General features: G+C 40.4%; 1 protein-coding gene across 2 annotated transcripts in view; it reads right to left on the bottom strand.

The window, feature by feature from the left end:
- Nucleotides 1–23,163, bottom strand: part of C15 (homeobox protein C15) — a 126,998-nt gene that overhangs the window by 8,314 nt on the left and 95,521 nt on the right. The window contains exons 4-6 of one of the 2 annotated variants that reach the window (XM_070207101.1): nt 20,342–20,681; nt 5,811–5,993; nt 2,996–3,390 (exon numbers count right to left, since the gene is read on the bottom strand). In XM_070207101.1, coding sequence (XP_070063202.1) covers nt 2,996–3,390; nt 5,811–5,884 — 469 coding nt within the window. In that variant the 5' untranslated portion in view covers nt 5,885–5,993; nt 20,342–20,681. Of the gene's footprint in view, nt 1–2,995; nt 3,391–5,810; nt 6,327–20,341; nt 20,682–23,163 lie in introns of those variants that run through there. The other variant, XM_032439159.2, reaches the window with a different exon arrangement.

Genomic DNA, 23,163 nt, shown 5'->3' on the forward strand with positions numbered 1-23,163 from the left:
AAACATTTTCTTCTATGAAAGTTGAGCTCGAAAATTAATTTTTTGGGTTTAGCGTGGTTAACTTTGGCATTTAATTTCATAATGAGATGCGTCGAATAATTAGGAAGACACTTGTTTTTTTTGACCATTAACAAATAAATAAATAAACTTGAGAAATTAAGCAACGTTAAGAACGAAAAAGTCTGAATTGAATTTGTCAAAAATAATGTGAATTATGATAGCATCTAAATTATATTTTAAAATAACCAAAATTCGAATAATATTCGGCAAATGGAATGCTTACAATAAATTTGCTTAAATTTGTTGGAGATTTAAAATGAGCTTGACAAATTAAATTTCTGATCTTCTGGTTTATACATTTTTTTTTTTTTGGTTATTGTTATTCCAATTTTACTTGCAGAGATATTTTCGCTTCAGAAATAACTTTTTTGAAAAATACTATGTAAAAAATTGGGCAACCCAAATTCTTAATTTTCTAATAGCAAATCCTAAATGTGCAATAAGAAATACAACTTGTTACTTCTATTCACATTCTAAAACTTGCCTTTTTTTATGGTGCACACAAACTTAACTCCCTTTAGGCAACTTTCATACTTGCGCCAATAAAACGCCATCAAAATGGCTGAAATTTCCATCAATCCGAAATGGGAGCGGAAAAATGCTCAATGCTCGAATGTATATGGCGGGTGTTAAACTGACAAATCATGTTTTTTATTGCGACTTTTCCCAGGAACCCTTTTTGAGCAAGATGTGTCTCCCTCTCTCGCTTTCTGTGTGGCATACATTTGGCCGTTTGGGGATTTGAACCATTTGAATATTTCAAGCAATATCAATTTCAATAAAAAGCCATTTATCGCACCACATAAGCAGGCGCTCATGGTGGATTCCTTCAAAGGATTCCAGCCATATATACTCGCGTAAGCATAATTTTATGGCCTACCAGCACGTATCCAACCTCCCCCCCCCCCCCCCCCCCCTTCCATGCCCTTCAAATGCTGGCACGCCTTGCTCTTATTTATGATGTTTTGGCTCAGTTCTTGGCGTATCTTAAAGATACTCACAACCTGTCTGTGGGCTGCGGCTTCTGCTGCTGCTTCTGCTGCTGCTTCAGCTTCTGCTGCCTTCCCAAAATACGTAAAATAATGCTAAAAGCTTTTAGCATGCATTATTGATGGCGCCTGTGGCCGAGACTGAGGCTGAGACTGAGACTTAGCTGAAGCTGGAGCTGGAGCGGTTTCTGGCCAACATCGACAACGACCCACATGGTGTATGCGCAATATGCGCAAAGTACTTGTGTCTACACTCAAGCATTTACACTTTGACCTTTTGCTAAAGTCGCATGCGATTTAGCCGAAAGTTACACTCAACAAATTAAATAAATGGAAAGTGTTTGAAAACTAATACTCTTTAAAAACATAGAACTAGGAAAATTAAAAAAAAAAAAAATAAAAATGTTAATATTTTAGTTAATGAAAAATGTTCTCAAATATCGAAAATGCTCTCTTTGCAAAAGTAAAACTAAAATCCCTTAAAAAATTAATTCATATAAAATGTATAAAATATATTTTTTTTTGATGAGTGTACTTAAATATTTGGCTATTTGGCAATTGCAGCAAAAGGGCTGCCGAAATAATTGGCGCCTGCTGCGCTGCCTGTCAGCGTAAAGCCAACGGCATTCCAATTAACATGCAAAGGTTATTAATCATATGAGAGAGCGAGAGGGCTTAGGGATAGGGGGCAGCGGAGAGAGCGGGGATCATGGCAAGGGTTAGGCTGTTACGGCAGCTCGTTTGTCTTGTTAATGAAAAAAGCCAAGGCGCCAGCTTATCAGCAGGCCGAAGCGACACAATGCACATACACACGCACAGTTGGAGACACACACGCACACATGTTCAGTCACTCACACACACACACACACACACACACATACTCTCTCATTCACACTCAGAACAGACAGCGGCTGACGAAGATGTTGACAAAACGAAACTGGTCAGCGGCTCATAAGTGTGGCCAAGTTAGGCTACAGCGCGCTCTCTCGCTCTCACTCCCTCTCGCTCTCTCTTTGTGAGCTCAGCCTAATTAAATGCTGCCCATGTCAGTTGAGATGCGCTTCGCATTGAAGTGTGGTATGCTGGCGATAAATAAGCCAAGTCCGCAGCTACTCACTAGACGACCGCCCAATGTGTAATTAATTCCTTTTCGGGTGCACAGCGCGAAATTAAAAAGTCATGTAAACCAGCCTCATTAAAATAACTAAAAAAAAATAAAATAAAATTTATAAAATCAAGAAGAAGAAGCAAAAGAAGCAGAGCGGATGTGTGGAGCATAAAAAGCAAAGTCCGTTTCGCAATCGGACAAAGCGATCGGCCAGCTAAGCAGCTTTTGTGTGTGGGGCAAATATGAGTTACATGCAACTGACAGCCGAAGGGTGCGAGCGGGGTGGGGGGAGGGGGGAGGGGATGACAGGTGATAAAGGGCCTGAGGACGGGTAATAAAATCAACGCGTTCTCATTATTTAAGCGGCTCGCGCTGCCTGTAGCTACAACTGAAGCTCATAATGTAAACAAATTAAGGAAGAGACCCAGGATCGAGACGAGGATTGCCAGCGGGTGGGTGAGCAGGAGGGGTAGCCGGAGTCGTATGCAAATGCGGGGACAACGCGTTGGCTTTTGCTTCTGGGCGGCGAAGATTTCTGTTTTGGTTTTTTAACTTAAGCTCCGATTGTGCATTTGAAGGCAAACATGTTTTTATACTTTACGGGGCGTGCGTGTGTGTGTGCGAGTGTGTGTGTGTGTGTGTGTGTGTGTGTGTGTGGCACTGGCTGAGCACGAATGACATGCCGACAGGCATGTTGGCTTAAAAGACTTCTCTGATCGCGCTTATTAGCCAGGGCTCAGACTCCAAGCTGGACTCGTACACACACACAAACATACACACACACATATGCGCAGGTAAACAGTAGCTGCTTGTTTGGGGCTACCGTCCATTTGCTCACCTGCCAGCCTATCCTTGACCGCCTGATGGGCCAGCGCCGCATGATGCAGTGGGGGCAGCGCCCAGGTGAGCGGCGTCCGCTGCGGCGGCACACGCAGCACATGGCCAGCGGCCGCTGCCGCAGCCGACGGATACAGATGCGGATAGCTGTAAAGCGCCGCGGCGCCTCCATAGGTCGAATTGGCAATGCTGGTGGCCAGCTTATACGCGGCCAGATCCTGTTCCTGCTCCTGCAGCTCTTTCTCCGAGCTGTTGTTGTTGTGGTTGTTGCTGCCGCTGTGGCTGTTGTTGTTGTTGTTGTTGTTGGTCTCGAAGGGTTTAGAGAGCAGCCGCGATATGCTGAAGGGCAGATTCTCGCTGGACGAGGAGCGCGTCTGCTCCGATTGCAGCGATTCGCTGGAATGGGAGGAATGGAAAGAAAAAAACAAGAGTTACAAAAAATTGTTGTTGTTGTTGTTGTTGTCTCATTAATATTGAGAGTGTCGCCCAATGATAAGCGGCAGAACCAATTATTAATTAATGTTGCAAAGTAAACATTTCCCAGCCCAGTTGCCCACGCTCACATATGTCGTACACTGAGAGAAAAAGTATTTTGCGAATTTTTAACCTTTGCAATTCAAATGCTGAAAGGAGTCTGATTTATGGTTATTTAAAGAATATTTTGGAGATTATTTAATCATTCTTAATTCTATTCGAATCATATTTATGTTTATTAACTACGCTTTTCTCTGAGTGTATTTGTCATTTGTCTGCCATTTGCTGCTGCTGCCAGCCTTAGAGATAACACGCACCAAAGTATTGGCCCGTAACACGCAGAAATCATGTTTCATGTTTTTTTTGCTGGCGTTAAACGCGGCGTATGCGTAACATTTCGCTTGACTCTTGGCAAATGAAGTAATTATGCAAATGGCATTTGATTTCGGTTCTATAAATCATCGCACAGTCCGTGGCGAGTCACGATCCTCACTTAATTCATCAGCAACAACAAATGGAAAGTGATTTAAATGCGACCGAGTCTACACTGTTCAAAAACCACACACAATTAAGTCAATAAAATAAATATTCGACGATCTTTGATTTGTTTCTATGCATTCCCTTGAGCGCTCGCATACCCTTTAAAAATGGCTGAAGTATCGATAAATATCGATTCTAAGCTTAATTTGTTTAGCATAGCTTGAAGATTAAAAGAACTTTCGCCTGGTAAATCGAGCTTAAGAATATTTTAGTTTTTATATGTAAGGTTAATTTGATTGTTTAGGGTATCTTTCAGTCTCTTACTCATTTTTTGTGCGGGTTTGCTTGTCTTCTTTTTTCCAGTCTCTAACTTATTTTTAATACTTCTTTTTATAGGGTATCTTGAGTTAATGATGAACTAAGCCCATCCAGCCAGACTCGTCTATCCGCTTGGGTGAACGGTCAACCAATATTCGGTATTACATTATTTATCGGTTCCATATCGATAAATATCGATTCTAAGACGTGATTACTTAAGCATAGCTTGAAGATTAAAATAGTTCTCGCCTGGTAAATCGATTCTAAGAATATTTAGGGTATCTCCTGTATTATTAATTTTTTGTATGGGGTTTTTTTCTTCTTTTTTTAGGGTATCTTCCAGTCTCTTACTTAGTTTTTAAATTGGGATCTTTTCTTATTTATTTAGGGTATCTTCCGGTGTCTTACTTATTTTTTGTCTGTGCTTTTCTTCTTCTTTTTTTTAGTGTACCTTCCAGTTTCTTACTTGCTTTTTATAGGCTTTTTATGGCGCATTCTCTATTAAAATGTTAATCCAATATGCTGGGGCGTTGTCTCTCTCTCTCTCTCGTTAAACTCGTTTGGAGCCCATTTGGGAATTGTTATCAGCGCGCGCTTTTGGCGCCTTGCTAATGTGCCTTTTATCATCGAGTCGTCGACTCTCCTCAGTTCCCAGATTCCAGACTCCCAATTCCCTATGGCCCAGTCCCTACCTGTGCCCCTACCTGTCCCTCCGTTAATTCAGGAAGTTTCTTGTGAGGCAATTTATTAGCGTTTAAGAGGTTTGTTCACGCCAAGCCCCAAATTGGTGCGTCGAATGTGAATGAAAGCATTTATTGGACTGGTTAGCTATTCAAATGTCCAAAGATTTGTTTGAGCTTTGTGTGGCCAGACAATGCGAAAGCAAATTTGAATAAGGCGACTTTAAATTTATCTAGAGATTAAAACAGGTAAAACTGACTGTCTTCTACTCTGTTCACATTGCAAAAACAGCTCAAAATGCAAAGAGTTAGCCTGGCAAGGAAGTTAGCAGCAGGAGTCCAAGAAAAAGGAGGCTTAAACAGATCTACCCTAAAGACCTGGCCGCCCAGTGCCCAGGCAGACCTTGAACAATATAATCTGTATAATAACATAAACCTCCTCCTAAAATAAAATAAATATTCAAACTAAGCTCCTTTCTGTTAAGTTAGTCAGTTATTTAAGATAATATTTCTTAAGTTAGGATAACCTGAAAGCTACGAGCATTGGTTAATAAATAAATAAACAATTTATAAAAAAAAAACTCCATAGTGTCAACACTGGGCAATGGCTTTTAAACTGTGACTTTGTAAACTTTGGATATATATTTTATATATCGTACCTTAAGAGAGATAATTAGCAATCTACCTGCCAAATTTGTTGACTCTAGCGAAGCAATATACTCTCTTGCTATCAATAGAGTGTAACTACAAAAAGCCTCTTTCGAAGAACAATAAAACTCTGCTCTAAATATGCTTTATAAACCCTACGGCCTTTTGATATAGTTGAGCAACTTTTAATTGGTTCCCCGGAATGTAATCTGTTACCTGAGCGGAGTTTCGGATTCATCGTAGCAGCTGCCGTTGTCCATATCCACATCTGAGCCGCTGCCGCAGGACATGCGTGAATCGGAATCGACATCGACATGAATCTCCTGCTCCTCGACATCGTCGCCGTGTCCGTCAAGCCCGTTGTGCTCGTGCTCGTGCTCGTGTTCATCCTCCTCGTGACTGGACATGTTGAGAGCAAGTGGCGCCAATTTGAACAGTTTGAAAATGGCGAGCACTAACTTTTTATTTGAACTATTATAATTTTTTTTTTTTTTTTTTTAGATATATTACAAATATTCCAAATATATTTATTTTAATAATTTTTCAATAAATAAATATTCATTTGCCTCACACACTGCACACTTTTTCTTTTCGATTCGTGGAACGCGACGCGCATTCGTTAAACGGCGCTCGACAAATTGAACTGACGCTCAGATCCGGAGCTCTGCGAGATTCCGTGCTGGGAAGCGGGCGCGTGCTGCGTGTTGGCGGGCGTAAACGCTTTTCATAAATGCAGCCAAAAATATGCCGACTGACGGCAGTCGCTGCCTCAGTCGCTGTCTCAGTCGCTGACGCTGCCGCAGGAGCCAGCCCGTCAAACCAGTTCCGTTGACGTCGGCAGCGCTGCTCGCTTCCTATTTGGTTAACTTTAACGAGCCTGTTTGCCACCTTGTTTGAACCTAACCTACCATAATAAACGTTGGCCATGCCCAACCGCCCACCCGCCGCCGTCGCCGCCGCCGCTGGCGTGTGGTGGTTGCTGTTGGTTGGTCACGCCCCGGGGCGTAGCGCTGTCTCGCTCACACAGCAGACGCGCTCGCTGCGGCTCGACGCAGAAACTGGTTTCGGTCTGCGCGCAGCTTGGCAGCACTGGCCAACAATTGGCGCAGTGGGCGTAACGCTGCCGGCCTGCCATTGGCTGCAGCTTTGCCCAAGCAGTTACAGTTAGCGGAGCGAAATCATCTGCTGGAAGAGGGGGTTGGGGGGGGCTATGCATTTGCGACGACATTTTAAATGGAAAACGTTTTGCTTTTGGGGTTTTTATTACGCACAGACGAGAGTATGAAGAGAATGTATATTTTCATTTTGATTGTTTCTATTTTCGGTTTAGCGAAGCGTTCCGCCATCTCGTTCCCGCCGGACCGAGACGAGGCGGAGCAGAGCCTGGCCTGGCCTGGAGAAGTGCAAATGTGGCAGATTAATAGCACAATTGGAAATAGCAGCGTTTTGTCAGTTGCGAGTGCACAAAGCGAGGGGTGGGCGGTGGGCGTCTTAGCCTGTGGTCCACTTTCCACTGCGGCTTTTCCTAATGCCTGTCCAGGCCTAAGCCATTGACAGCCGCTGTGAGATCTCTATTAGTTGCCGCTTCCACAGCCGCTATCTGGCGCGGCATTCTGGCAGTCAGCGATAAGATATGTCCCACCTCCCAGTTCCCCAGTTCCAACCCACCTGCTGTCTATGCAAATGGAAATTATTTTGTTTAGCTTCATTTTCAGCGTTTCGCTGGCATCTTTCCAAGTTTGCTTAAAGGTTAATTGACAGTTTTATTGGCGAGTCTTGGCCTTGGGCACGGGTCCAACAGGAGAAGGAATGCGACAGGAATGATTGTGGCCATTGAAATAGCAATTGGAATGGGAATGGGATAGCCAAGAAGCTGCTTCCAAAATGTTGGCATGTGCCAGGTACACACATCGCATTAGAAAGGAGACAGGGAGACAGAGAGGGACAAAGAGAAAGGGAGAGAGGGAGTCTGTCATTTTCCTCTGGATTCCTTCAAGTCCATCCCAGGTTTTCCTCGTGTTCGGCAACCCAAAAAATTAATCACAAAAATTCAATTTTGCACTTAAGCGCAACGCTTTTTGGTACCAGGCAAGCAAAATCATGGCCAACAATGAAACGGACAATTACTGCATATTCAATTCGGCGCGTGAGCCAAACACACAGACTCTCAGTCTACACTGAGCGAAACAAGTGTCAACAAAACATAAAAGAAACCAACTGCTCTAAATATTTCTAGTGGATTGTATACTTAAACAATGTTAATTAATCGATTAAATTTAAAAGTAAGCTTAAAAAACATTGCTATGTTAATTCCCAGAAGCTCGAAAAGCGTATTACAATCAAGTCGAACTATAAACGAAAACCCTAGATGAAAATAAAAAAAAAAAAGAATATATAAATACTTAAGAAAAAATATGCTGGCATTAAAATAATATATATACAATAATAACAATGTATACATACATAATGTGACTAAGTGAAAATAAAGTGTTGCAAAATGAATTCATTTGCTGGACATATCTGATATATGTCATATATGCTCCTATATATATATATATAGGATAATATCATATAAGAACAACTTTTTTTTGCTTTTTAATAAATTTTGCTAAAGTATGAGCTAAATATTATCAGAATGGGGCTATTATATCATATTAATTACGTTCTTGTTACTGTACATTATTTATTATTTATTTGCTTGATCTAGATGAGAAGGCATTGCTCGATTCCAGCGCTAAATAAAACATATTCAATTAGAAAAAAGGACTTTTATAGCTATATTTTTTGTTTCCCAGCTGTCTTAACTAACCGTAGCAAATTACCTGGGCAAGAAAATTGTTATTTATTTTTGTCTCAGTGCACGCATCTACATACAAGTTCATAGGCACACACATTCAGACACAAAAGGACTTTGCCAGTCACGACGCATCTCACCATCGACGGACGTTGTTCGTAGGCCTTGTAGCCAACTAATTGGATTTCATTTGAACAGCAGCAGCAACAACAACAACTCGCAACAATTGCCATAATAAAACAGCAGCAACAACGGAAAATGGTCTCGACTTGGGCAATTGCAATGCAATTTTAATGCAAAATGCGAGGCGGGCCGCATTTTTATTGCATTTTTACTTTTATTTCAGTTAATAGCAGGCACAAATACAACAACAACAACAACAACAACAGCAATGGGGAACTGGTGCTTGATATGAATACAAAATGAGGCCAAGATGCCACCACAATGCAGCAGCGGGGGGGCGAGGGTGGGGGAAGAGGCAGCAGGCAAAATTAGTATGCAGCAGCTGGCTGCAGTCAACAGCGGCAGCAGCAGCAGTAGGAGCAACTGCCTCGAGTCTTGCCACAGGACTTGCCACTTGACTTTATTGGCAACTTCATGGAATATTCAGCAGCCAAGTTCTGCGCAAGTGCCTCCAAATGGCGACTGTTCTGCCCTGCCCCCAGCCACGCCCCTGACTGCAGCTTCATTTGATATGCATTTTTATTTGGCTCATATACAAATGCTAGTCGGGCAATCAGTTTGGGGGGATAGGGGCGCGCGCAAATGTCACTTCAATTGCCAATACTGATTATGGCTGTCGCTGTCCGTCGTGCCGGGAACTTTATGTGCGGCCAGCGGGTCGCTATTATTGGTGACAGTTTTAGCTTTATGCGAATGTCTTTCAAATGCCCACGAGTCGACTCAGTCGCAAAAAGAGAGACAGAGAGGGAGAGAGAGATAGAGAGAGTGTGTGTATTTATATGCCCATGGGTATAGAGGGTGTAATCTCTTTGTGCAAACTTATGTAACGGACAGCAGGAAGTATCTTTGACTCCATAAAGTATATAAAATCAGCTTCAACTGTACAGCACGTCTTTTTGGGAAACCAAAAAAAGGAAGATACTTGAAATTTCAGACATATATTCTCCTACTACGTATGCTGAACGAGTTTATAATTTTTCTTACCGATAGCCGAACACATGTTCTGATATCGATATATATCGATTTTAAAAGAAAGTTCAAAATAATATTCACGCACGTCGGTCTGCCCAGAGGTACAACACGTCCTTCTGGGAAACTAAAAAGGAAGATACTTAAAATTTGATATATATATTCTCCTCTTTAGTTTCCCTTTTTTCTTATCGATAGCTGGTCATATGTTAATAATATCGATAAGCATCGATTTTAAAACTAATTATTTAAAACTAATTAATTCGCATATTCGATTATCTAGTTGTGTTCTTGATCAATAAAATGATTATGTATGACTTTTTGGATAGCTGCACCCAATTTTCCCATATAATCTAATCTAATAAATATTTGTTTGCAATATTCCCCGTCTGAACATTTCATTAAGTTAAGTTAATAAGCAAAAAGCTAAGCCCAAAGGTAACAAAAATGGAGTGTATTTTTTTGTACAAATGCATGGAAGAGCGTAGGGTATCTCCTAATAGATCACTCTCGAGTAGAACAGTTTTGTTCGTTTCTCGTTGCCATTTGTGTGATTTCCCTCAACACGTGAGGCACTTTCTGTGCTTCCTTGCCCCCGGCAATCGTGATTGCCTTTCGAAATTCTCTTCGCCTGTCCACACTTGACTTCGATTTTGGTTGGGGAGGGGGAGGGGGACGAGTTGTTGGGCCAAGTGTTGGGTCTATGCGTGATTTTGTTAGTGAATTGACCACACAATTTGCTAAGCGATAAATTAACACATTAATTATTTAATCATGCTGCTGTGTGTGGGAGTCTAGGCTGTTTTTTCAAAAGGCGGACTTGTTGAGCACAGATTTGGGGCTAAGAACTGGGTAAGAAGGGGCTAAGAAGGAAGCCCAGTCAGCAGCTGAGATTATTGACCTCAAAAAATATTATGTCAATGGGAGAGTACGCAGAATAGCCCCATTCTAAATGGGAGAATGACAGCGAATTGAGAACGTTTCTTTTGAATGATGGCTTTATAGCTATTTAAATAAATTTGAACAATTCAAATTTAAATTAAAAAATTCAAAATTTAAATTCAAAAGATATTTACTTCGATTCTTTGAGATCGGCAATCCCTTCAGACTATATATAGAATATGTGTTACATTTACAAACTTTACATTTCGTGGTTCCATTAACATGCTAATTAGCAACTTTTTTTGCAAAAGTGAAAATTGTGGTTTCTTATGGGGAAAACCATCATACTTTACATTCCCAAAAAATGTAAGAAATATCGAAAGTGGAATTGGGCTATAACATTGCACTCTCTACATACTGGTATATTATTGGACACATTTATAACTTGGTTTTTAACCCCATTTGGAATTCAAGAACGTGTTTAAATGGTGAAAAGAAGTGGGGCAAATGGTTTTGTTGTGCATAATAATAATCGTGGCATACGAGAGTGTTCTTAATTAATTTCGCACCCACTCTCCGCTGGAGTCACTGATTTTTATGTAGCCGCACTCACACTCGCACACACACATACGCACACACAGACATATATATATACACACGCACACTCGCAACATGCATTTTAGATGTGTTATATGGGCATTTTTAATAAGTAACCAATTTTTTCCACGCATTTTCCTGCCGCAGCTTATACGTTTTTGTGGCACCCTTCGTGGCTGCTCCAAGTCCTAAGCCTCCATTTGGCCCCGTGCCTCTTCTCACCCCGCGATCTTCGTCCTGCGTCCTGCCCCTAGCCTCAGCATATGCTCTTCCGACAATTTTGTGAGCGCCATTTTGGTCGTTTTATAAATTAAATATGCTCCTCACGCAATTTCAGCCTGCGATTGTTTCGATACCCTATAATTTATACCAGTAAAAGGAGTGCTTGTCATACAGTTAAATAAACATTTCTAAATATTTCTTTATAGGTTTGGTAAGTAAAAATAATATGGATATTGCTTAAAGCCATTTTGATATTTAAGTTATTAATTGAAAAAAATAATTTCACATCACTTTTATTATAAGATCTTTTTTTTTAATGTATTAATTGTTTTTCCGAGTGTAGAAAATATTCAGTTTCAGCTGAGAAAATGTTTTCTTTTATGGTGATTTTAGGTAAATATTTATTTTAGTATATATTAAATATATCACATATTACAGGGTATTTCGCAGCCGAAACACAACGTTTTCCGTTGGCTGCTTTGCCCTTGTTGTTATTTGGCTACCGCAAACGCAACTTTGGCACAGTTTTTGGGCCCGGTTAAATGGAATACAATGGGGTTGTTAGGGTTTAGCCTGGGGTGGGACTGACGCTGGGTAAGGGTGGGGGTAGATGGCCAAATGTGCGACACGCTGTTAAGCAGTTCATTTGTAGGCAATTTTCGTATGATTACAAACCATTTCCGTTGCGAAGTGCGTGCGATTAGCTGCAATGTTTATGGATCCTATTTAGCCATGATTTTTATTGCCTCAACTGGAAGAGGGAGAGACTGGCATGATGTGTGGCTCATAAATTGATTTCAAATTTCTGGTTTGAGTCGAAACATCTAAATTTTTGGCACATTTCACTAATTTGTATAACAACTTTGTTAGCTCGCGTGTTTTGTCAAAAGGGGTTTCCAGTATTTTATTGCCGCCGCGCGCGTAAAACTAATTAAATCAGTTGGGCTCGTAAAAACGGAGATCTACAGCTTTCATTCATTTCGGTCTTCTCAGCGACAAATACGCCCACAAAGACAGTGAAATATTTACGTTAAATATTTGGGAAAGTAAATTATAACATAAAAAGCTAATCGAAAAAAATAAAGCGGAAAGAAACGTTAGTTGAGCCACTCAAAACTGTGTCTTTATGAGAGGCATTTTCCGAAATATGTTTTCAAATGGATTTTTGAGCTCAAAGGCAAACTGGCTAAAACAAAATGCATTATAATCGCCCAGATACGGGAAGAAATCATCTACATAAAACGACACCTCTTTGACCAGAGCTGAGAGTATAGTTTCGGCGTGTGAGCCTCTTATCTCAACTACCCAAGTTAATTGCTTAATCTATCGAGGAAGGCAGCTACGAACCTCCAGCCTAGTGCATTAGAGATAGTGCAGCTAATTTAGCTCTTTTCTAGCTAGATTTGCTTAAAGAGGAGATTGTTAAATTGAGGCAGAGCTACTTTTATTTTATAGCTAAGCAATTCTTGGAATATTCTTTATATTGAATATTTATTGATTGATTGATATAAGATTTTCGTGCTTAACTGACATCTCCATAAAAAGCGAATGCAACCCTGTTTATCGTCTCTCTATGCCAAAATTTTAGGTTTTTTACAGAGGTCGTCAGCCGTAGAATGTAAAGGTTTGCAAGAGCTTCTTTTACTTTTAAAACATGTATTGTCCGATTAAGATTTTTCTGCTTTTGTAGCTTCTCCATAAGAAGCCGCTTTGGCAACCCTGTTGATCGTCTATCAATGGCTCAATTGTAGGCATTCTTTATTAATTTAGCTTATTCAGCTATTTTCAACACTGGCTACAGCTAATTCTATTGTATTCTGAGCTGGCAGCACTGATTAGAGGTTGCATGCGACATGCTTGGGTCATATTCTGTTTGAGCGCACCTTTTACCTGGGCTCGTGGCATGAGTCATGCCCTTTGGTCACATTTCGAAGCGCCATTTGCTTATCGGGACGAGAAATGCGTGTCTCCTGGCGGTGCGGCGGTTGCTTCAATAATTTTATGGTCCACGTTGCGGCAACAAAACCTCGCTGCAATCAATTAGCATTGTGACCTGTTTTTACTGCACCCCTTCCCGCCTCGTTCAACTGGCCCCCGCTTATCAGCTTGACGCGCTTGTTAATGAACGAGCGAGGCTCTGCGAGCAGAGCGAAGAGGCGACCAGAGAAGGGTTTGGGGGGTTCCCTCTCATATTTTGATACATCGATCTGAGGCCGAGTTGTTGTTTGTTTTTGTTGCGGCCGCTGCTTAAAAGCTTTTTGCTTAATACGCATTTTAAATGCTAATTAAATTGTATTTAAGTATTTTTATATTTTTTTCAGCTCGAAATATTCAATTCGCATATATAAAATTTGTCAGAATTGTTGATGCCAAAGAAATATTATAAATGACTTTTACACTGCGCAGCGCACAAAATCATTTTTCACGCGAAAATTCCCAGTTACAAATGAATATTTTCACATTTTTTGCTGGCCGTCTTTTCCCAAAACAATTAAAAATGCCTGTGGGTTGGGCTTGTAACTGAGTTTGTATCTGTATCTGAGTCAGTATCTGAGTCTGTCTCGTTCATCATCCGAAATGCATTTTAGCTGAAATTAAAAAATCCTGTATCCTGTGTCCTGTGCTCTGTGTGCCGTGAATCGCAGTTCATTAATTTCAAATGTCCTTAATGCTGTTCCCCAGCCAGCTCCTGTTGCAGTTCTTTTCAAAAATTCCGGCCAAAACATACAGGAACAGGTCGAGGGACAGGCCTTAACTCAAACTACCTTCGGCTGACTGACATATGAAGCACGACCAAATCCCAAGGCTGGGCCAAACGGAGTCTCTTTACAGTCGCAACAAGTCCAGAAACAGCAACAGGATTCACTTCAAGGACAATTTTTCATATTCTGCTTTATTACAAAAGGGTTTGCACTCAGTAAAAATGCCTCAAATTATTCTCTTAGAGATTTTAAAATTAAGTATTATTATTTCGTAATTATAGAAGTTGTACTTTTAATGTGCGAAAAAGAACGAAATCAAGCAATACTTAGCCGGGTGTGATCAACTGGGAGATACCCTGAGCATGCTTTTACAAAGAATCTAGCTTCATCTTATACGCATACTTATACTTATACCTTTACTTATATTTATACTTATACATACACACAGGAAAATGCATTCCTAATTAACTTCGGTATTCGTAGTCCGATCGTCGTACGTTTAAGATCAGAGTACTCCCTGATATTCTCTTCATGATGGACCAAAGCTGTTCTCCCTTTTATTTTTGGCCTTCTTAACTCTTTGTTAATTTGGTTAGTCACTGGGTGAATCGATATAACTGGCGATTTAGACGTATAATATTTTAATGAATCTTTCTTAATGGAGTTCTCTCGCAAGGCTTCCATGACTAATGGAGAGACCAAGATCTATATCGTCTTGCAATTGTTTCCTGTCATTGTAAAGATATGTGCTGCAAAGATAAAGTCGAACTTCTCGTTCGTAGCCAGCTTTGGGTTGATAACTAAGAGCTGAGGTAGCGGGACGCATAATTGCCAACTGCATCATATGCTTCCCTGTTTTCAATTCCCTATGAGACACGCATTCTCAAGAATCAAGGGAGATCACAATATTTAAATTATATTTTCTGTCGTTACTTAACACTACGTTATCGATTTGTGTTCACCCGCAAGGGTGGAAAATAAGTGGAATATTCTCAAATTTACATTTAAAGTTTACAGTTTTTTCTAAATAATTTCCAGCTAAAAGCTTTATTGTTACATAATTTGTTTTACCGATAGTTGGTTACTGTTTAAGGCGCATTATTAATTTTTGATTCAACGGAAACGCATGAAAGATACAATTTTCGAACTAGCTTGCGACTCATATCTGAGTTGAGGAAATGAATTTATGTGTGTCGCCTGCTGGCAAATGCTTTTAGGAGCACATAAAGAACCATTAAGAAGCCAAACCAAGTGACAAAGTCTGATGCATGAGTACAGAGGCGGGGGCGGGGGCGTGGGCGGGTGTTGCACTTCCATTTACGCCCACTCGCATTTTGTATTGTCGTCCAATTGCCCAGCTAATGGATGGCCAGCGCGGCTAATAACTGGGGACAACTTGGCGACAAAAGTGTGCCAAGTCGTGGATGCCAATTAAACAAGCTCCTAATGAGCGAGCCAGGGGGGGGGGGGGGGGGGGCAGGTGAGGAGGCGGGAAGCCTGGAGCTGACCACGTGTGACAAATTGACGCTTTTTAATTTCGCCAGATCCAGCGAGCACTTTAAACGTAAAGCGCCACACGAAACGAAACACGCGTATAACGAATCGAGGAATCGCGAATCACGCATACGCCGCGTTGTCCCATTTTGTAAATGGCTTCCAGGCTGCCAGCTTGTCAACTGATACTGATTGACGACGTCGTTCGGATACTCTGCCTGTTGCTGCTGCTGCTGCTGCTTAAAAAGGTGTTTGCATTTTGAATGCAGCAAATGTCGCCTTGATTAATTGCCTCGCAACTGCTCCAAGAGAGAGGGGGAGAGAGCCGGACTCTGTCTGCGACTGTGACTCTACTTTATTTAACAAATGATGTGCATGCCTTGTGCGCTGATAATATGGCAGCCCCTCTTTTCTGTGCCCAGTTCCTGGCGCTCCAGAGCTCGAGCTGGAGCTGAAGCTCGGACTGCGCCGCGTCTCGTGTCTGGCGAACCAATCAAAATGTTAATGACACTCTCAATACAGTTATCGTCAGTTTCGTGGACTGGGCGGGGAGCAAGGGGCGGGATATGCTGGATACTGCTGGCCACTTGACCGAGCCTTTTAACATTGCTGTCATAGCTCTTGCCCGCATACCCTGCCATAGGGTACTTTACCATACGGGTATCATTTGCTCTATCATTTAATCGAGTGGGACTCTAAGCTTGGCAATTGTAATATAAAATATAAAAAAAAAATAGGATATTAATAATTGATCAGAGTCGAGAATCATATCAGTTTGAAGAATCATATCAGAATATATATCAGTTTGCTGCAGACAGTATATAGATGAGTCGAGCTCAGGCGAATCGTATGACTATAAAATATAGCAATTAGTTTAATAAAAAAATGAATTGTTTTAATATAAACTGTTTTCGTTTTTCAAGATAGACCAACGCCACTTAACAATTAGAAGCTTTACTTAGTTTCTCTCATATCTACAACTTTTACTACTTTTCAAATAGAAACAAGTATTGTAAATCTTTAATATTTTCTCTGCAAGGGTATTTGCACTTCGGCACCTCGAGCCTTGCAGTTCTTTCTTGTTTTCGTTTCTGGCTGTTGTCATTGGAGTCACATCCAGTTCCCCTTCTTCCTCCCCTTCCCCTTAGCCTTCTCCTTGCCCTTCCGCGTCGACCTCGTCGTCGTCTCTGTTAAGTTGTCATTTCCATTATGACCATGTCGCTTTAGCATTTAACAAATAGTTGAGACATTTACAAGCATCGATAAGCGTCGCAGCCGCGGCACCTGGGGCAATCCCCTTCCCCCTTCTACATCCCCCTGAGAGAAAAAGAGGCTTGAAATGCAGCCAGCGAGCGATTTGTGTTAATGTGCTTAGATTTCGGGCTTTGCCGTCGACTAATTTATGTCGCTTTTAAATGGCCAGGCAAAGTTTTTAATATTCATACGGCATTTGTCCGCCGGACTGTCGCACACATTAATCAACAGCAAGCAGCATCCATAAGGCCCATAAATAACCAAATCCAAATCGAAATCCAAAATCCATCACTGGCCAAGGCAATGGCGACGGCGGCCCACACACAATAGGCAAACACTCACGACCTGGCCATAATAATTGGCTGGCGCATTTGACATGCCAACACGATAATATGACAGACAAGTCAAGAACATTTCAAAGACAGCAACAGCAACAACAACAACAACAACAAAAACAAACTGATGGAAGAAGGGCCTGAGACACCGGATATGCCCGATGGGAGAATGGGAGGATGGGAATGTGGCTTGAGGTTGAGCGCGTGTTTTCTTTTTAGCTCGTGACACGAAAAAAAAAAATACCACTATTTTAAATAACGTGAATCTAACATACAAAATATTACCAATAACAATACCGAAACGATGGCTAGAAACGATTATTCAGCCGATTTTTCAAAGTTGTCAGTAGAGCGAAAAGTACTCTTAATTATGTAAGTTTTATTATATTAAGAGTAAATATTAAAAAGAGAAAAGAAAACAAAGAAAATTGTTATATAAAATAAAGAAGAAACACAATGATCAGGCTATCTTGACAAACAATAAAGTTTGCTATGCAAGAACTAAATTTTCGGGCGATCCTTCCTATATAGATAGTCCTGTGCAGAGTATTATGTCGAAAGACAGAGAGAGAGAGAGAGAGAGGGAGAGAGAGACCGAGAGAGAAAGACAGAGAGAGAGAGAAAGAAGTTTACATAAAAACAGATAGACGGATATGGATACATGGAAGCGACAGTTCACACTGATTGTATATATATATATATATATATATATATATATATATATATATATATAAGGGGTTAAAGATGTCTTTTTCTAGGCGTTACACACTTTATGGCTAATTTATAAATCTCCCTTTAAGACTTTATCTTTTGACTCTAATCTGACATATATCTACAAGCCTTTACATATGAGAATTTTTAACTAAACTCTGAAGAAAGTGTCATAGTTTTGGATAATTATAAGTATTATTTTTAAAATTATTCATTTCTGGACTAGCTTTTCGTGCTCCTGTCAAGTCGTGCTGAATACAAGAAGGGGCGCCCATCTCTAGCTCGGCTGCGCTTGGCTGGCGTCTAACCAAGTTGACGTTAAAGTTGACGAGAGTGTTGACAACAGGGAAAATTATCAATTGATAATGCAGCAAATTGTGAACAGAGCATTAAAAACATATCGAAGAGAGTTTGGTTAATTTATCCAAAGATATGAGAGAGGGTGAGGAAGTGCAGGAGAGTGGAAAGGAAAGGGAGAGGAAGAGCCAATTGGTGGGCGGCATTGTTTATAGGGCTAATAACAAGCCGAGAGATGGTTTGTAACAATTTGAAATCGATTTGTCAGAGAGCGGGTGAGCAAGAGAGAGATCGAGAGAGGGAAAGAGAGGGAGGACCGAGCATATGGCTGGACGTATATTACTTTTTGCTGGCATCTTCTCATTAGAACGAGCATAAATCATTCTAGCTGATCGTTTCCCTGAATCCAACGACAGTGAGAGGGGTTAGAGAGAGAGGGAGTTTGTGTGAGAGAGAGAGAGAAAGAGAGAGGGCAAATTGAGCCGCAGGCAATCAGCAAAAACACTTCCGATGGCCCAACGAGCCGCTTTCAACTGCCATCTTTGAGCTGATGCAACACGTACGTGAAGCAAAACCTTTGCGTAATTTGCACGAAAACGTTTTGTTTGAAATTGAAATTGGTTTTCTCCTCTTGCCAGACAATTTAACCGCAAATCGAGTAAAACGCGCAAAACGATAGGCCCAGCCCCGGCCCCGGCCTGAGACTCTGAGAACTCGCGAGCAACAAAAAACGAAATAGAAGGGTTGTCTTAGGCACGCTGAATATTTTATACCCTTGCAGACCTAACCTTATCATAAGCACAAGGAATGTGGTTAATGCCTAGTCCATATAACAACTTAATTTTCGACCGATCGTTCCCATGGCAGCTAAATGATATAGTTGTCCGATGTAAGTAAGACTTAGCTTAAGTGTAGGGTACATAGTGAAACTTTTAAATGCCGTGTTTGGTCAATAAATCTCGATAAACAAAAAACTTTTTTATTCAAGAACTGACTTTCCGACCGATCGGTTCTATGGCAGCTAAATGATATAGCAGTCCGATCCTGCCGGTTCCGACATCTTCACTCCATGGAAACAGAAAGGCGGACCTTTTTATGAAGAGAAGAAAAAAGGGATACCTATAAATCCCAAGAATATATATACTTTATGAGGTCGGAGATGTCTCCTTTTATGCGTTACACATTTCACGGCAAGATTCTGTTACCCTTTGCAAGGGTATAAAAAAGATTAATTCGAGCAAATGTTAAACTTTTGTGTACGATTTAGCATACCCTACAATGGAGACGAACTATATAATTGGACACGCCGCATCAGGCAGGCACGTTTCGTATTAACAAAATCAGCCAGAGCGAGAGAGCGAGAGAGAGACAAAGAGAGAGAGAAAGAGAGGGGGGAGAGGGCGAGGAGGCGTAGCGGTCAAATGCATGCAATTGGCTATAAAAATGGATGGCAAATGGAACGTTTGCAGTTGGATTTGCATTCGCCGCGAATCAATTGCAAATGGCCATCCAACTGCACTTCATCATCATCTATACAAATGATCATTATCAAGATCATTATCAAGCAATTGCTGGTAGATTGTCTAGCAGGAGAGGGAGAAAAAAATAAAGCTCTTTTGTGTCGTTGTTGATGAAAACGATTTTAAATTATTTTTATATCAATTGCGAAAATGATATTATTGCTCCGACTCGGATCGGGCTTTTGCATCGACTTCCATTTGCGGCTGCCGCATGGCTAAAACAATTTTTTGCGCTTTTTCTGTTTTATTGCTACTCCATTAAAATTGAATTGACTTTTTGTTGTTGTCGTGTTTGTTGCTGGCATATTGCCTGTTAATGTTGAAAATATAATAATGGCCATTACGGGCAAAACAGAAACGATTGTGCGATTGATGTTAAATTAAAAATTATTGATTATGCAGCAGACACCAGCCGCAAAATGTTAGCGATTCGCGATTCAGATTCAGAAAATATTTTAATTGAAAAATTTACATTAAATAAAATCGATTGATTGAAAAATTATTCGAGATTGTCATTTCAAACATAATAGCTTAAATAATTCTATGAGTTACACACTTCGTGACAAAATTAAGGTACCTTCTGCAAGGATAGAAAGTTTTCTTAAAAAATTATCTAAAATATAAATTTTACTTAATTTGGAAAATTTACTATACATAAATTCGACTTATGTGCCTATTCAAGAAATTCTAGATTATCATTTCAAAAATTATAGCTGTAATTATTCTCTGTGTTACGCATCTCATTACATAATTGTAATACTGTCAGCAAGGGTATAGATGGACTTACCTTTGTTTTTTTGCAGGTTTCGGAATTCAAAAATTAACGTAAATAGTTAACAATTCGTTACAATATATAGTGGCACAAGCAGTGCAGAACAATGTAGTTTTCCAAGCAGTTCATATGCCTATTCGGTTCCCTCTTCAGTGAACAGGTGGCGCTACGTTTTGGTTCGCGTCTTCACTGTGCCGTTCGAGTGCACACTTAACGAAATTCATTGCAGTCAACGACACTTCACAGAACATATGAAAAATGTACAAAGCGATGTTTTTCTGATGTGTGCGTAAGCTTTGTGCGCCTGACACTAGAGTGCGCTCTTCATGATCCGAAGCTAAACCAGGAAACGGCCCTGTTGAATAGAGGAAAAGTTAAAATTAAATAATAGGCAAATTAATTAATACCCTATCATAACTAGTTCTCAGAAGGATATATTAAAAAATATCTTAAATTTAGTTTTTAGAATTTGCATGCATATTTTATTGTGTTAAAAAAAAATATAACAAATATATGCAAATATAAATAAAAACAGCAACCCGAAGATAAAATACGCTAACAGACAACTAGCATGTTAAACATGGACATGGCTAAATAACAAAATATTTATATATCCGCAGATGTCCCCTTTTATGCTTTACAAATAGCATCACACAATTACCATGCCCTGCCCATGATTGCACTTCCAGAAAGAGGAAGAGATAAGTCCTGATGAGATTTGACAGTCAAAGTCTCAGAGCTATTGCCCAAAAACAAATTGCCTTTAAATGTATAGGGTATTTAAATTTGTTATAGTGTGCATTTTTAATTAATTTATTTAAATTTATAGGGGATTTTTTGACAAACTCAAAGGGCACACGAAATTCGGATTTACACTTTTGTTTCCACAGTTGCAGAATAAAAACAAATACGCTACAGTCAAGCCTCATTAATAGCCGCCAGTTGAACATGGTCGCCCGCCCGGCTGCAGCGCATTCTCTGCGGTTCCTGTTCCCGCTCCCGCTGCTGCTCCAGATTTCCCTGCTTGCGATGTTTTCGACTTTTCTTGTGATTGTCTTAAATTAGGCGATGTCAATGAAGGCTGCTGCCCTGCCCCAGCTTACCCCTAGCCCACCCGCAACCAGCTCATTCTCTGGCAAATTGTGCGGTAATTGAAGTGGAACAGTAAATGCGGTTGGCGTCGACGCCGACAGCGACAGCGACGCGGGCAGAGAAACACTCATACGCACCGTTGCTGCTGATGAAGGGAAATGATAATTACAGCAACACACACACACACACACACACACACGCACTCAGACAGGCGCAATTTTTGTGGAAAAACGTACATAAATAGCAAGAATCTCATTAAAAAATCTACGGCAACGGGCCTTAATGAGCGCTTACAGCAAAAAGCCAGCCCCCCACCCTGTCTTCCCACTCCCCCTCCCCACCCCTTCACTATTCACTCTCCGTTTTTACACAGTCCAACAAAATGTAATTATATCGCATTATTTGTCATTTCGAGCAAATGAATTGAAACAAATTTAGTGTGACAAATGAATTGTTTATATGCGCGTAGACGCACACACACACACTCATACGCACACACACACACGCACACTCACACACACACACACACATATATAGGTACATGTGGTTACAGTCAATTTGCTGTTTTTGCTTTCTAGCCAATTTGATTTGATTTGAATGCGTGCCTCGCATTAGAACTTGGCATGCTCGTATCTCTTGGCCATCGGCCTTTTTTTTTTTGTTTGTTTGTGCTTTTGGCTTCTGGCTTTTGGCTAATTCAAGTTTATGAGCCATGTCTAATTACCAAATGAATTGTGCAATTATATATTTTTGTTTATTAATTGGCTGCCTCACTAATGAGCCCCAATGCACTAAAAATGTGAGATGCGCTGCGTTGCGAGTCAGCTTTTGAATGACTAACCGATTGGCTAACCGATTGAATGATTGACTGACTGACTAACCGATTGACTGACTGACTGGCGACATAAATGTGTTGAGTTATGACGTCTTGTGGTTTTCGGGGTCACATCATCCAGAGCCCATCGATTCATATACATATATTTTTTCTGGAGAAGACTCGTCGCATCGTCGCCTCGTCGCCAATTGCCATCGGTGGATGGATGCGGTTTTGCGTCCGTAACGAGCGTTTTGGCCTACAATGTTGCCAACGCCAGCGGAAGCAGCCACCGCAAAGAGCCATTTATGCAAAGTGCTCAAGCATTTAATGCTGGTCCTCCTCGCTCCTCTGCTCCTCTGCTCTGCGCTCATTGTGCAACTCATTAGCACTTATTAAAATTAAGTGCAGTCAAAGGGCTGCGCTGGGCAGACCCCAGCTACACTCAGCGAAAAATATAAGCCAATCTAAATTCGAGCATTAGAATTCATGACGTCTTTCTTTCTTCAAATTATCAACTACGATCTTCTACGATCTTCCTTTAAGTCGTCGTTTTATAATTTTAATGCTAGACTATTAAATAAATACTAAGTGCTTCTAATAAGAATTTACATGCTTGGAAAAACTATAAACTATAAAACATTACAAGCTTGTAATAAAAATGTAATATACTTAAATATTATAATAATGATTTATAAGTTTAAAAAATGCGTTAGAAAATAATATAATAATTTCAAAATTAAACTATTTGTGCCCCATCTATATATATATATATATATAATTATTATTATTATTTAATTCGATTCAGACTTAAGTTCGTTTGTTCTTTGTCCAACTAATATGTATTCATATGTTCAGCAACAAATTGGAATCAAATGAAAGCTTTGCTTAAGATACTTTAATTTAGATGCATGAAATTTGTTGATTTTTT

The sequence above is a fragment of the Drosophila virilis genome, chromosome 2 (assembly GCF_030788295.1).
Source record: "Drosophila virilis strain 15010-1051.87 chromosome 2, Dvir_AGI_RSII-ME, whole genome shotgun sequence".
In the NCBI taxonomy this organism is placed as follows: Eukaryota; Metazoa; Arthropoda; class Insecta; order Diptera; family Drosophilidae; genus Drosophila; species Drosophila virilis.